General features: G+C 38.3%; 1 protein-coding gene across 1 annotated transcript in view; it reads left to right on the top strand.

Moving 5' to 3' along the window:
• EGF (epidermal growth factor) overlaps positions 1 to 16,617 on the top strand; it is a 102,789-nt gene that overhangs the window by 38,185 nt on the left and 47,987 nt on the right. The window contains 5 exon segments of the mRNA XM_045166310.1: positions 1,219 to 1,352; positions 2,397 to 2,523; positions 9,517 to 9,635; positions 10,597 to 10,735; positions 11,828 to 11,964. Coding sequence (XP_045022245.1) covers positions 1,219 to 1,352; positions 2,397 to 2,523; positions 9,517 to 9,635; positions 10,597 to 10,735; positions 11,828 to 11,964 — 656 coding nt within the window.

Below are 16,617 nucleotides of genomic sequence, written 5' to 3'. Positions count from 1 at the left end.
GAAGGCTGGGTTTTCAGTGGTGTTTTTCGTAGGTCCTTGGCTCCTCACATTTCTCAGGCTGTCACTGATCTCAGTTATGCCAGGACCCCTGGTCCATGGCCCCAATCCTCTTCCCCTGCCGTCTCCTATTGCCAGGGCTCTGGCCTCCAAAATGCACCTTGAGAGCTGCCCTCAAACTCAGGCTTATCCCATAGTATTTCATAAAGTCATTAAAATTGGCAGAAAAAAAAATGAGGAGCAAATTGTGAATAGAGATATATGTGTTGCCAGTTTAGCCTAGGACTCCGATAACCAAAGGTACCAAGTTGGCCATTTGTTGTTCAGTGTGTTTGGCTAATTTAACCCAAGCACCTACCTCACTGAGCAGATTTTACCACTCACTCTGGCTATTTTATGAAACAAGGAATGCTGGCAGCAATAAACTCAGAAATTTGAGGATACGACATATGGCAATGGAATATATTGTCTGAAAGATGCTGTTCTTTACATAATGACCCTAAAAATAGATAAATATATAGATCTGACCTGTAAATATTATACTTAAGAAAATGTGTTCTTAATTTTGTACCTTTTTTGCTTCTTAAACATACTTCATTTTCAGCATTTTCAACAAGAAACAGCATCAGAAAAACAAAAAACATTTGTGTCTTGTTTTTTAAAATAAATACATATTTTCATAAAAGCAGGTCAAAAAGATAAAGCTATTAAGTTGTACTTAGTGTTTATAACCCAAAGAATGACATTTCCATTTAATTGTATGTCCTAACCTGAGAACTAGGACTTCCCTGTTTGCTCAGACAGTAAAGAATCTGTCTGCAATGCAGGAGACCCGGGTTCAGTCCTTGGGTAAGGAAGATCCCCCCGAGAAGGGCGTGGCAACCCACTCCAGTATTCTTGCCTGGCGAATCTCATGGACAGAGCAGCCTGGCGGGCTACAGTCCAGGGGGTCGCACAGAGCTGGACACGCCTGATCTACTAACATACACACTTTGTTCATCCTGAGAGCTACTGTAGGAGGAGTACAATTAGAGAAATCAATGGGCTTTGGAATGCTGAGTAATCTGGGCTATGGTTTGACCCTAGAGCAGTGCCACTACTGTGAAACAACACTCCTGCTGATGTCGCAGGAAGATTGGAGTTCTTAAGAAACAGGCAGGGATCATGTAGCATCCCTGTCAAAACACACCTCTGCACCAAATTAACTGTCTTCTCTTTTAGATCAGAAACTCTGCAAACTGAAGAAAGGTAACTGCAGCGGCAGCATGTGTGAGCAATAGCCTAAGTCCCAAGTGTGCACGTGTGCAGAGGGATACACTTTAAGCCAAGATGGAAAGAACTGTGAAGGTAATCTGGTGAGCAAGCTCAGCTCAGCTTAGCCAGTGGCTGGTCTTCCATGGGTCATCAAGAGCCTCAGTGTGAAACCAAATTCAAATTTCCTCATATTTTCCCCCCAGAAAAGGAATGTTATTTTTCCCCCCAATTTTAAAGTCTTTGTAGCACTTTCAGCTGTCCTTTATATCTTCTGTTCCTAGATTAAATACTTTCAGAGGCTACTCAGAGATGAATATAAGGCAGGAATTCTCTGAGTGGACTCCATGGAGCTCCGTGGGTTTGGTTTGATGGTGTGCAAAATGTCAGTATTGTCAAGTTTTTTAGCTCTCATAAGAGATCCTCAAAGAGTATGTGATTCCCACATCTCGTCATGTAACCGTTTGTTCAGAATCTTGAGAGACTGTGCCAGGGCTAGTTATATTAGGCTTTTCCTGTTTTGAGACTCCAGACTCAATGTAATGAACCTAGGGAGAAATGCTGTGTCCCTTCTCCTGGGAGGGCCAGTGAAGTACTGACAAAAAGAATTCAGTGGAATTAGTTGGGATGAGACTTTAGGTAAACCTGGGTTCTGCCTGTTAATTGTGGCCCCCTGCTTACATGGGACCAGTAGATGAGAGCCATCGCGTAGAATGATGATCTGGAAGGCTGGGTTTCAGCCAGAGTAAAACTGCTGGGGAATGTTCCCACATTCAGGTAAAGGGCCCCTGTTAGCATTGAGAAGGCTGAAGAGCAGAGCGTGGGATGTCTTGTCCTTGTCAAGAACTTTCCACGGTCCTTCCTTAAATGGCTATATCTTTTCAGGGGAAATAGTGCTACTTTATCCCAAGAGTAATTTTGATATGAAAATCTATATTTGAAAGAATAAACTGTGACAGTTTAAATGGTGGCTTTTGGGATAATTGAACTTTCTTTCACCCCTTGTCAGAGTAGCAAAAACTGTCTTGCTGCAGTCAGTTATAGCAAGCAGAGGTGTGAGATACCCTACTTATTGCTGACATATTAATGATACTACAATTTATTTCCAAAAATTACCTTCTGACTGTTTTGCTGTTGCCACGGTGTAGATGAGTGTAGGTAAGTGTGCTTTTCGGAATCATGGCTACACAGATGACTGTGAAAATATCCCTGGATCCTATTACTGCACATGCCCTGAGGGATATGGTCTGCTTCCTGATGGGAAATGGTGTCACTGTAAGTCACAAGTGTTAACTGCTTTATTCCCTCCATTTTCAGGGTTTATAATATGTCTATGGTCTGGGTTGGTGGCCCTTGATCAATAGTAATATATCAGAATTAACTTGGAGTTTTATCTTGGTTTGTTTTTTAAAAACAGAAGTGACCAGATGCTACCCAAGACCTGTTAAATCAAAACCTCCATTAAGCATGTACTTATATATTTTACTGTTTATCTATTTTATTATATTTCATTATATACAGCTAAAAGATAAGCATATAAAAATATAATCATAGTACACTCTTACATCTAAAAAACTGTTTTCAAGTTATCCTAAAAATATTTTTAAGTAGTTGATTTGTTTGACTACATATGCAAACAGGTTCCTTGTGTTGTGTTAGCAAGTATTTACTGAAGAAACTAAATTTTTTTTCCTGCAGAATTTCTCATACTCTGGATTTTATTGAACATACTTCTATGATGTCCCTGTCTTCTGAACACTTGTAGCTAGATCTGCAGTCTTAATCAGATTAGACTTTGAAATTTTGACAATAATGCTTCATTGGTATGTTTATACTCCCATCAGGAGACACATAACATCTGGTTGTTTCACTTTTTGACATTTGTTCTAAACTGTGGGCAGTTTTACTGAAGAAAAAATATGCACGATTTACTTTTCACCAGTCCGTTCTGGCATTCTTGTAGTGATATCAGAATCACCTGGGTCAATAATAGCCAGCGTGCATGTTGCCAACCCTTTTTAGTCAGTCCCCACAAAAGTCCTCCTGCCCAGCATGTCTGACGCCAATAGAAAGAGACCTAGTTTGGTTCAGCAGCAAAGGAAAGCCTTATTGATCAGAGATTGGAGAAATGTGAGCTGACCTGCATAGTTCCGGCTCCCGCAGTAGGCAGGGCTGCTTTGTAGGGTTCTCAACAGCAGGGTAGGGGGTAGAGTTTCCATTGGGCCTCCTGGCTGCGGTAGTGCTCACACTCCAGATCTCTCTGCTGGTCTTAGGGTTTGTGTACATGGCCTGTCTCTACCATGTTGAATTGAGATGTTGAATACAGTGCTTCTGTGTGCGGTCCCCTGCAGTCCAGGGAGCTGCAGTGTCAGGTACAGTAGTTCTTCACTGGGAACCCTAATACCATATGTTATGCACAAGGCCCCCTATGGGCAACTGAAAAAAAAATAGCTCAAAGAAGAGGTTGTGTATGTGCTCAGTTGCTAAGTCATGCCTGGCTCTTTGCAACCCCATGGACTGTAGTGCACCAGGTTCCTCTGTCCGTGGGATTTTCCAGGCAAGAAAACTGGAGTGTGTTGCCATTGCCTTCTCCAGGAGATCTTCCCAACCCAGGGATCGAACCCACATCTCTTGCTTGGCAGGTGGATTCTTTACCACTGTTCCATCTGGTAAACCCAAAGAAGAGGTTAGACCTTATTACCTAGATTCTATCTTATCTCCCCCAGCACCTCCAAGGACCCCTGTGGGCTTTGCCAGTGACATACATGCTGTGGATTTTCAACATGCTGTTCCCAATTCACTATCATTGCCACTGCAGTGGTGGCCACCAGTTTTGACCAACAGAGTATAGTACTCTATTTCAGATTTCCATTTGTTTCGGGCATTTGGCATTTGTTGGTGAGGATAACTGGTTTCTTCTTACCTTGTCTGAACATTTTCAGAGTCTGCTTGTACTTGCAGCACTGACTTTCCACTTGTTATAACAGGTTGGAGCCTAGAACTGATCGACTTCAGCAACTTTTTTGTCTTCTTTTGGATCACCATTTTTCTGCCATAGGTGCGGGACTGCCCCCAACCAAGAGCAGCTTCCACAATGGCTGGGAGCAAGAAAGAGCCTAGTCATCTTTCAGGGAATGGTTGTAGCAGCCGTGAACACTCATTTCCTGGTTCCACTATTTTATCAAGGGATGTGAATGGTGATATCTAGTTCTTATGCAGAGTACATCATGAGAAATGCTGGACTGGAAGAAACACAAGATTGCTGGGAGAAATATCAATAACCTCAGATATGCAGATGACACCACCCTTAGCGCAGAAAGGGAAGAGGAACTCAAAAGCCTCTTGATGAAAGTGAAAGTGGAGAGTGACAAAGTTGGCTTAAAGCTCAACATTCAGAAAACGAAGATCATGGCATCCGGTCCCACCACTTCATGGGAAATAGATGGGGAAACAGTGGAAACAGTGTCAGACTTTATTTTTTGGGCTTCAAAATCACTACAGATGGTGACTGCAGCCATGAAATTAAAAGACGCTTACTCCTTGGAAGGAAAGTTATGACCAACCTAGATAGCATATTCAAAAGCAGAGACATTACTTTGCCAACAAAGGTCCGTCTAGTCAAGGCTATGGTTTTTCCTGTGGTCATGTATGGATGTGAGAGTTGGACTGTGAAGAAGGCTGAGCGCCGAAGAATTGATGCTTTTGAACTGTGGTGTTGGAGAAGACTCTTGAGAGTCCCTTGGACTGCAAGGAGATCCAACCAGTCCATTCTGAAGAAGATCAGCCCTGGGATTTCTTTGGAAGGAATGATGCTAAAGCTGAAACTCCAGTACTTTGGCCACCTCATGCGAAGAGTTGACTCATTGGAAAAGACTCTGATGTTGGGAGGGATTGGGGGCAGGAGGAGAAGGGGACGACAGAGGATGAGATGGCTGGATGGCATCACTGACTCGATGGATGTGAACTCCGAGAGTTGGTGATGGACAGGGAGGCCTGGCGTGCTGCGATTCATGGGGTCACAAAGAGTCGGACACGACTGAGCAACTGATCTCTCTGATCTAGTTCTTATATTTCTTTTAAATTATTAATTATAATACTTTTATAAAGAAAATGTACTCTCATTAACTATTTGGTTACTTCAAGTTACGATTCTTACAGGTAAGGCAGTATAAATCTTGGATTTTTTTTCTTTATTTAGAATAATGGGTTGGTTCTTTAACACCTTTCAAAGGTGGCTGATGGGTTTTTTAATTTTATTTTTTATTGAAGTATAGTTGGTTTGCAATATTATTTTGTTTCAGGTGTTCAACTAAGTGATTCTCTTATATATGTATATGGGCTTCCCTGGTGGCTCAGACAGTAAAGAATCCGCTTACAATGTGGGAGACCTGGGTTCGATCCCTGAGTTGGGACAGCTCCCTGGAGGAGGGCATGGCAGCCCACTCCAGTATTCTTGCCTGGAGAATCCATGGACAGAGGAGCCTGGCACGCTACAGTCCATGGGATCCCAAAGAGTTGGATATGACTGAGTGACTAAGAATGCTCTTCTATTATAGTTTTTTGGGTATTGAGATATGAAAAAAAATTCTCTGTATCTTCTGTTTATCTATTTTATATATGGTGGTATGCATCTGTTAATCCCATGTTCCCAGTTTATCCCTACCCACCCTCCCCCTTTGGTAACCCTAAGTTGTTTTCTATGTCTGTGAGTCTGTTTCTGTTTTTTAAATAAAATCATTCGTACTATTTTTTAGATTCCATATATAAGTGATATCATATGTTTGTCCTTGTCTGAATTACTTAGTATGATAATCTCTAGGTCCATCCATGTTGCTAAAAATAGCATTATTTCATTCTTGTTTATGGTTGAGTAATATTCGATTGTATATACATCTCACATCTTCTTTATTCATTCATCAGTTGCTGGACACTTAGATTGCTTCCATTTCTCAGCTATTGTGCTGCTATGAACATTGGAGTGCATGTATCTTCTTGAATTAGAGCTTTTGTTTTTTCTGGATATATGCCCAGTAGTTGAGTTGTTGAATCATATGGTAACTCTACCATCTGAGCCATGCAAAGAGTTGGACACGACTGAACGACTAAGCACACACATGGTAACTCTAGCTTTAATTTCTTAAGGAACCTCCATACAGGCTGCATCAATTTATATTCTCCCCACCAATGCTTGTTGTCTTTTGTTTTGTTTATGGTATCCTTTGCTGTGCAAAAGTTTGTAAGTTTAATTAGGCCCAATTTGTTTATTTTTGTCTTTATTTCTTTTGCCTTAGGAGATTGACCTAAGAAAACATTGATGCAATTTATGTCAGAGAATGTTTTTCCTGTGTTCCCTTCTAGGAGTTTTATAATGTCGTGTCTTATATTTAAGTCTTTATGCTGTTTTTATTTTTGTGTATGGTGTGAGGGAGTGTTCTAACTTCATTGATTTACACGTGAACACCACTTGCTGAAAAAACTGTCTTTTCTCCATTGTATATTCTTGTTTCCTTTGTGAAAGACTAATTGACCTTGGGTGTGTGGGTTTATTTCTGTTCCATTGATCCATGTCTGTTTTCGTGCTAATACCACATTGTTTTGATTACTGTGGCTTTGTAGTATTTTGTCGAAAATCTGGAGGGATTATGCCTTCTGCTTTGTTCTTTTCCTTCAAGACTGCTTTGTCAATTCTGGGTCTTCTGTGTTGCCAAATAAATTTTAGGATTATTTGTTCTAGTTCTATGAAAACCACCATGGGTAATTTGATAGAGATCACAGTAAATCTGTAGATTACTTTCAGGAGATTGGCCATTTTAACAATATTGTTAAAATTCTTCCAATCTAAGATCATGGGGTATCTTTCCATTTCCTTGAATCACCTTTGATCTTCTTTATTAATGTTTCATAGGTCTTAGCGAATAAGTCTTTCACCTCCTTGGTTAGATTTATTCCTACGTATTTTTTTTTCCTGATGTAATTATAAATGGGATTGATTTTTTTTACTTTCTCTTTCTGATATTTCATCATTAGTATAAACAAATGCAAGAGATTTCCGTATATTAGTCTTGTAACAAATTTATCAGTTCTAATATTTTTTGTGTGGTGTTTTTAGGGTTTTCTATATAAAGTATTATACTATCTGCATATATTGACAGTTTTACCTCTATCCTCCCAATTTAGATACCTTTTATTTCTTGTCTGATTGTGTGGCCAGGACTTTCAATACTGTGTTGACTAAAAGTGGTGAGAGAGAGCATCCTCTTGTTCCATATTTTAATGCGAAGGCTTTCAGCTTCTCACCACTGTACTGGCTGTGGTTTGTCATATCTATTGAGATATGTTCCTTCTATATCCCTTTTTGCAAGAGTTTTTATCATGAATGGATATTGAATTTTATCTAATGCTTTTTCTGCATCATGTGATTTTAGTCCTTTCTTTTGATGATGCGGTATATCACATCAATTGATTTGCATATACTGAACCATCCTTGTAACCCTGAAATGAATCCACCTTGATCATGGTGTATGATCCTTTCTGTGTGTTGTGGGACTCAGTTTGCTAATATTTTCTTGAAGAGTTTTGCATCTATATCCATCAAAGATACTGGCCTGTAACTCTTTTTTGGTAGTGTCTTTGTCTGGTTTTAGCATCAGGGTGATAGTGTCTTCATAGAAAGACTTTGGGAATTTTTTTGTAAGTATCATTATGAACTCCTGAATTTTTAACATTTTTTATATGTTTCAATCCAATGCAGCTGTTACATTTACCAATGAGCAAATTGTTTCCTCTTTGGCTGATGGGAGGCTCTCCAAATGGATTCCAGATCCCAGCAGTCTTTGATAGTTTTCTCTACCTGGCAGGACATATTTTCCTGTCTTGTATATATTATGTTCTAGACCTAGAATCAGCAATCTCTCAAGGCTACTGCTTCCTTTTAATGAGAAATTGTATTTAGATAACATAATTCTCTACAAAGTTAGTTATTGTTTTGAGGGCTTCTGGGGCATCAAAATTAGGAAAGCACTTTTTACAAAGAGAAATATGAGTTTATATGGATATTCTCAATTCAAGTTTAGGATTGCATACTCAAATAACTTCTTATAGGTTTCTTGTTGAATCTACTAAGATAGGTAAGTAGAAACAAAGGTTTAAAATTATGTGGGAATTCCCTGGTGGTCCAGTGGTAAGGGACTTCGTGCTTCTAATGCCACAGGGCCTGGTTTGGCCCTGGTCTGGCAACTAAGGTCCTAAAAGTCACAGTGTGGCCAAATATATATATATATATATATATATATATATATATATATGGCCTAGTACTGCTTCACAGATGATAAAGTGTCATATGTCTTATCAAATGAGGCACAGAATAAAGGATGAATGGTAATGAATTTCTTGGAAATTACCCACCACCTTTGTGATTGTCTGTGGAACTTGCCCTTCTTCTAACGCCATATGGTTTACCCGTGAGCAGCTGTACTTAGGTGCGTGATGTTAATATGTTACAGAGTTCATTATATGCCAAACAGGACACACATAATCTCACTTGATTGTCCAAACTTCTAGAACTTCTATGGTATATATTTTACATTTTAATATTTGATTTACTTAGAATTTATGTTGATGTGTGGTATAGTACAGGGATTTAATTTTTGCCCCAAATCTTTCCTCATTTATTTACCATTTACTGGATGATATCCCACATGCTCAGTGACTTGAAATAGCTTTATCACATACCGTATTCTTATCTGTACTTGAGTCTTTTCTAAAATGAACTTTCTATCTGATTCTATTATCCTCATGATCTATTCTTACACACTACCAACTGTTTTAATTATTGTACCTTTATGATACATTTTGATATTTATTTACTGCCTCTCATTCTCTTCTATCATCTAACGATAGTCACACGATGTTTTGATTTTTCATACCCATATAATTTGTTTTCTAGGTGAACATGAGAATCATTTGCCCAAATTCTATCTAAAATATTTTGGAATTTTGATGACTAATAACTTAAAAATAATATTTGACAGAAAAGAAACTTTGAGGAAACGAATCATTTTTCCAAAATCAGAAGTCTTTCATTAATTTGCTTTAGGTTTGGAATTTGTTCTTTATTTTTATATCTCCATTACCATAGCAATTCATACATGTTCAGTCTTTATTTAAGTTACTCTTTTCAGTAGATCATTTTTTTGTTAGCAACCGATTTTACCAAATTTCCATAAATCTGATTTAACATTAATTTTGACCTTATTTTTCATTCATTAGAGTTAATTTCCTGCCCAAGCAATATGTCTGAATGCAGTCAGGACTGTGTTCTGACATCAGACGGTCCCATATGTTCCTGTCCTGAAGGCTCAGTGCTTGACACAGATGGAAAAAATGCAGTGGTAAGCTTGTTTGCCTATTGTTTGAAAGCATTTATTTTCTAACTGACACCTAAAAATCACAACTACTGACAAAGGAAAACAGATTTCCCAACATTATACATTGAACTATATTTACATAATGGATTAACATATGAATTTAACTAAGATTTCTGTTTGTTTCTTGTTTTTAGAGAGCATAGTATAGTAGCTATAAGCCAGAGCTTTGAATCTAGACAGCTCTGAGGTAGTAGTATCAGTTACTAGCAGTATTGTTTTGGACTAGTTACTTGCCTTCTTTTGGTCTCAGTTTGCTCCTCTGTAGAGGTTAATGATACCTGCCTCCAGCATTAAACAAGATACTGGATATGGAGTGCTTTGCCTGTTCTGTGTACCTATGACTGTCTCCCTACTTTCATCTTCATAGAGACTTTAGTATGTAGAGCGAAGGTTATAACTCAAAGTTAGCAGATGAGTTACGTGTAATTTTTTTTAAACAAAAAGGGCAAAAGAAGTCAAGAGTCTGAAAATGTGAGGGAGAAAAAAATATGTTAATCAGTATTCTTGCCTGGAGAACCCTATGGACAGTGGAGCCTGGCAGGCTACCGTCCAGATAGTCTCAAAGAGTTGGACATGACTGAAGCGACAGCATACATGCCAGAAGATTTAGACCAGCTGCCAAACTCATCAAAACATACTACTTATTCCAGCCAGCTACCAGAGCACTTGTTCACAAACTCAGTGATAGATCAAGAAGGCAAGGGGCACTGGGAAGGTTTAACATTCATGATGTCAGGTTATAGGGAAATATAGAGTACGGTGACATTTTCCTCCTAATCTCTGAAAAATAAACTTGATTGTAACAGTATGAATGACAGTTACAATGGAAATGGTCTTAAAAATCAATATATATTTGGTTCACCTCAATATTTTGAGGAAAAATTGGTATACTCTTGAGTGACATAGCATCATTCCCAAGGAGTTGCTTTTTGTAGGCTGTTCATCACCTGATAATGGGGGATGTAGCCAGCTCTGCACCCCTCTCAGCCCAGTATCCTGGAAATGTGGCTGCCTTCCTGGGTATGACCTACAACTGGACAAAAAGAGCTGTAGACCTTCAGGTTAGTGCTGTGAACATTCAAAAGTATGTCTCTGTGAAAAGGTTATGTGAAAAACACCATTTAATTTAGAAAGTATTAAATTGCTTTTGGCTTCTGCATAGGCAGTTGAATTTTTTTTTATTTTTGGAAATTGAAAACAGATCACATAAGTATAAATAACACAAGTTATTGTTGTATAAATAATAATTGTGTGTTTGAGAAACATTTTAAAGTTAATTAACATTAAGCAAAGATTTGCTATAATATCAAGTATGGCATTTCAGTATATATGAAAGTCATAACCAGAATAAGAACAGTCTTAAAATGCTTTATAGTTAAGAGGCATTTAATAAATATTTGTTGATTGATTTGATTTTCATCTCTCCAGTAAATGTAATAATCATAATACTTTGACAAGTTCTGTGTTTTCCATGACAAAATTAAAGTTGTGTGCTCCAGCTATTTTTTCATCTTCTAATATTACATCCATCATGTCCTTCAATAGCCTTGGAAATCCTGGATTTATCCCAAATTGACATAATCTCTCCTGAGGTTCATTATGCCTGTAATCTGGGGTAATGTAATTGATGAACCTGAAGGGCTTGCCTTACTCAGACTCCAATAGTCTTAACTTCTCAGTAATATAGTGTAATCTGAGCTCTGAAATTATGGGGGGTCTTGTTATTAACTCACACAGTGTTACCTCCATTTAAAAAGTGTCCAGTCCAGAGAAGGGAATTTATTTGGACATGAATCAATACAATCTGATAATATTAATGTTTCAATATGTGTGACTCAAGGAGATTACAGCATAAGACTTGCATCATTTAGCTGAGGTATATGTTACTTAATACTGTGTCTTTCTAGAAGTAGCTTGCATTTTAAAAGCAGACACATAAGGAGGAATCCAGGGATAAAATTCTGACCATATGTCAGCTCATGAAAAAGGCAGTCTTTTTGCATGTTTTATCGTACCACAATGCTGGTGGGAAATGAAGAAAACAAGTACCACAGGAATTAAGGAAGAGGGCACAATGAATGGGAAGAGTCTGAAGGGCCTTGTGGGTTCCAAGGCTTATTTTAAATGTTGCCATATTCAAATTTGGTTATTAGGACCACCACTGTTTTTGCTGTTTGCCAATTCTCAAGATATTCGATACATGCATTTTGATGGAACAGATTATGGAACCCTGGTCCACCAACAAATAGGAATGGTTTTTACCCTCGATCATGACCCTGTGGAAAATAAGGTATGGTTTTGCTACTTGAACAGATGTGGCTGTGCTTTAAGGACAGAATAGAGGATTTGTATCATAAAAGATAACTTGGGCTACTTGAAAATACACTACAAAGCTTGGAATGATTAGGCAAAAAAAAATTTAAATGGTCATTGAAACGTCACTTGAGAAAATTTTAAGGATGATTCTGTTACCATAAGCTGTGTAGCTCAGTTGGTAAAGAATCCGCCTGCAATGCAGGAGACCCAGGTTTGATTCCTAGATTGGGAATCTGCCCAGGAGAAGGAAATGGCAACCCAGTCCAGTATTCTTGCCTGGAGAATCCATCCCATGGGCAGAGGAGCCTGGCGGGCTATAGTCCATGGGGTCGCAAGAGTCAGACATGACTTAGCAACTAAACAAGCAACCAACCCTGGTCCTTGTTATGATTCAGCTTTGGGGATGATTTAAACAGAATCTGAGGTTTAGCTTCCTCTTTGGAGATGAGAATGGGAAGCTAGCACAGTACCATACACACCAGGGAAGTGCCATAAATTGGTTTTGATTTATTTATGTTTTGGGAGAAGTAGGAGTTTGGGATGCAGCATAGTAAGTATGGATTACTAATTTGCATTTAATACATAGCCTTAAGGGGAGGAGGGCTTTCCTGGTGGTTCAGATGGTAAAGAATCTGCCTGCGATGCAGGAGACCCAGGTTCTATCCCTGGGTCTATCCCTGGGTTGGGAAGATCCACTGAAGAAGGGCATGGCTACCCACTCCAGTATTCTTGCCTGGATAATTCCATGGACAGAGGAGCCTGGTGGGCTATAGTCCATGGAGTCACAAAGAGTCAGACATGACTGAGTGACTAACACACATAGGGAAGGAATTTGGTGACCTCCTGATCATGAAAGTCAAGAAACATAAGTCTTACAGTCCACGTGTGAATGGCAATGTAGGATGTTATTTACATAATTTTACATGAAGTGTTTTTGTATAAACATTAGAATTTCTAAATTATCAACTCAATCAGCTATTTGGTCTTTAATTTCTTAGTTATCTTTGTGCTAGATTAGAATGTGCTTGAAATGACATGTTATAGTGTTTTTTTGAAAATTAATCACCCAATAATGATGAAGTTATATAGTTATTAACCTCCCTCCATAATGATTTAGTATTCACAAGCAGAGACATTACTTTGCCAACAAAGGTCCATCTAGTCAAGGCTATGATTTTTCTAGTGGTCATGTATGGATGTGAGAGTTGGACTGTGAAGAAAGCTGAGCACCGAAGAATTGATGCTTTTGAACTGTGGTGTTGGAGAAGACTCTTGAGGGTCCCTTGGACTGCAAGGAGATCCAACCAGTCCATTCTAGAGGAGATCGGTCCTGGGTGTTCTTTGGAAGGAATGATGCTAAAGCTGAAACTCCAGTACTTTGGCCATTTCATGCGAAGAGTTGACTCATGAAAAGACTCTGATACTGGGAGGGATTGGGGGCAGGAGGAGAAGGGGACGACAGAGGAAGAGATGGCACGATGATATCACCAACTCGATGGACATGAGTTTGAGTGAACTCCGGGAGTTGGTGATGGACAGGGAGGCCTGGTGTGCTGCGATTCATGGGGTCGCAAAGAGTTGGACATGACTGAGTGACTGAACTGATAATGATTTAGTTATTAGTAGATGGTACTTTTGTTCCTAGAATTTTTAAATTTTGTGCTTCTACCTAGATGTCCATCAGCAAGTGAATGGATAAGAAAGCTGTGGTACATATACACAATGGAGTATTACTCAGCCATTAAAACAAATACATTTGAATCAGTTCTAATGAGGTGGATGAAACTGGAGCCTATTATACAGAGTGAAGTAAGCCAGAAAGAAAAACACCAATACAGTATACTAACGCATATATATGGAATTTAGAAAGATGGTAACACTAACCCTGTATATGAGGCAGCAAAAGAGACACTGATGTATAGAACAGTCTTTTGGACTCTGTGGGAGAGGGAGAGGGTGGGATGATTTGGGAGAATGGCATTGAAACATGTATAATATCATATATGAAACAAGTCACCAGTCCAGGTTCGATGCAGGATACATGATGCTTGGGGCTGGTGCACTGGGACGACCCAAAGGGATGATACAGGAAGGGAGGAGGGAGGAGGGTTCAGGATGGGCAACATGTGTATACCTGTGGTGGATTCATGTTGATATATGGCAAAACCAATACAATATTGTAAAGTTAAAAAATAAAATAAAATAAATAAAAATAAAATAAAATATCTAAAAAAAAAAAAATTTGTGCTTCTGTTTTTTTCTGATTTGAAGCATTCTAGTAAATGGCCAAAAGAGACAGAGTAAAGTAAATTGATTCTGTGTTTAATTGATATGGATTGGTAGCCAAATATAACTATTTTTGCAAATAGAAGTATTATAATTTAACACTAGCAAATAGTTATTTCTTTTCTATGAAATGAATCTATGTAACTCCATAGAAGAATTATATTAACAGGAAAAAAATTAATAGAATCAGTTCAAGACTCGTTTATTACCAAATTATTTTCCCACACAGCCAGTAATTTTTACAATGAGGTGAACAAGAAAACCTAAAATGAACTCTAAGTCATATGGCTTATGCATGTTTTTTCATTTCTCTGGTCAATGGTCCCATCTTCTTGCTTATCAAACTGTGATCCTTGGACCAGTGACATCAATATGACCTGGAGTTTTTAGAACTGCAGATTCTCAGGCTCCACCCATGACCACTGAGTCAGAATCCGCATTATAACAAGATTCCCCAGATGATTCACATACACATTTAAGCTGGTGAAGCAGAGCACTAGCAGAATTATTTTTTAATATAAGAAGTACCCATTTTTGAATTATGGAATAGAACCTTTTCTCTTTTAACCAGAAAGATGATAGCTCATTATTTAATAACTATGTTATGAATATTCTCATTATTGATGATGAGTTTATATGCACTGGTCATAACAAACACCCTCTTCCAACAACACAAGAGAAGACTCTATACATGGACATCACCAGATGGTCAACACTGAAATCAGATTGATTATATTCTTTGCAGCCAAAGATGGAGAAGCTCTATACAGTCAGCAAAAACAAGACCAGGAGCTGACTGTGGCTCAGACCATGAACTCCTTATTGCCAAATTCAGACTTAAATTGAAGAAGTAGGGAAAACCACTAGACCATTCAGGTATGGCCTAAATCAAATCCCTTATGATTATACAGTGGAAGTGAGAAATAGATTTAAGGGCCTAGATCTGATAGAGTGTCTGAGGAACTATGGAATGAGGTTCGTGACATTGTACAGGAGACAGGGATCAAGACCATCCCCATAGAAAAGAAATGCAAAAAAGCAAAATGGCTATCTGTCAATTACAAGAGAAAAACTATTAAAAATTCCAACATATGGAGGCTGAACAACACGCTGCTGAATAACCAACAAATCACAGAAGAAATCAAAAATGGAATCAAAATTTGCATAGAAATGAATGAAAAGGAAAACAAAACAACCCAAAACCTGTGGGACACTGTAAAAGCAGTCCTAAGGGGAAAGTTCATAGCAATACAGGCACACCTCAAGAAACAAGAAAGAAGTCAAATAAATAACCTAACTCTACACCTAAAGCAACTAGAAAAGGAAGAAATGAAGAACCCCAGGGTTAGTAGAAGGAAAGAAATCTTAAAACTTAGAGCAGAAATAAATGCAAAAGAAACAAAAGAGACCATAGCAAAAATCAACAAAGCCAAAAGCTGGTTCTTTGAAAGGATAAATAAAATTGACAAACCATTAGCCAGACTCATCAAGAAACAAAGGGAGAAAAATCAAATCAATAAAATTAGAAATGAAAATGGAGAGATCACAACAGACAACACAGAAATACAAAGGATCATAAGAGACTACTATCAACAATTATATGCCAATAAGATGGACAACGTGGAAGAAATGGACAAATTCTTAGAAAAGTACAACTTTCCAAAACTCGATCAGGAAGAAATAGAAAATCTTAACAGACCCATCACAAGCACGGAAATTGAAACTGTAATCAGAAATCTTCCAGCAAACAAAAGTCCAGGTCCAGACGGCTTCACAGCTGAATTCTACCAAAAATTTAGAGAGGAGCTAACACCTATCCTGCTCAAACTCTTCCAGAAAATTGCAGAGGAAGGTAAACTTCCAAACTCATTCTATGAGGCCACCGTCACCCTAATACCAAAACCTGACAAAGATGCCACAAAAAAAGAAAACTACAGGCCAATATCACTGATGAACATAGATGCAAAAATCCTTAACAAAATTCTAGCAATCAGAATCCAACAACACATTAAAAAGATCATACACCAGGACCAAGTGGGCTTTATCCCAGGGATGCAAGGATTCTTCAATATCCGCAAATCAATCAATGTAATACACCACATTAACAAATTGAAAAATAAAAACCATATGATTATCTCAATAGATGCAGAGAAAGCCTTTGACAAAATTAAACATCCGTTTATGATAAAAACTCTCCAGAAAGCAGGAATAGAAGGAACATACCTCAACATAATAAAAGCTATATATGACAAACTCACAGCAAACATTATCCTCAATGGTGAAAAATTGAAAGCATTTCCTCTAAAGTCAGGAACAAGACAAGGGTGCCCAATTTCACCAT

Source organism: Bubalus bubalis, chromosome 7, assembly GCF_019923935.1.
Source record: "Bubalus bubalis isolate 160015118507 breed Murrah chromosome 7, NDDB_SH_1, whole genome shotgun sequence".
In the NCBI taxonomy this organism is placed as follows: domain Eukaryota; kingdom Metazoa; phylum Chordata; class Mammalia; order Artiodactyla; family Bovidae; genus Bubalus; species Bubalus bubalis.
The sequence above is the reverse complement of the archived record's forward strand: the minus strand, read 5'-3'. Positions and strand labels throughout refer to the sequence as shown.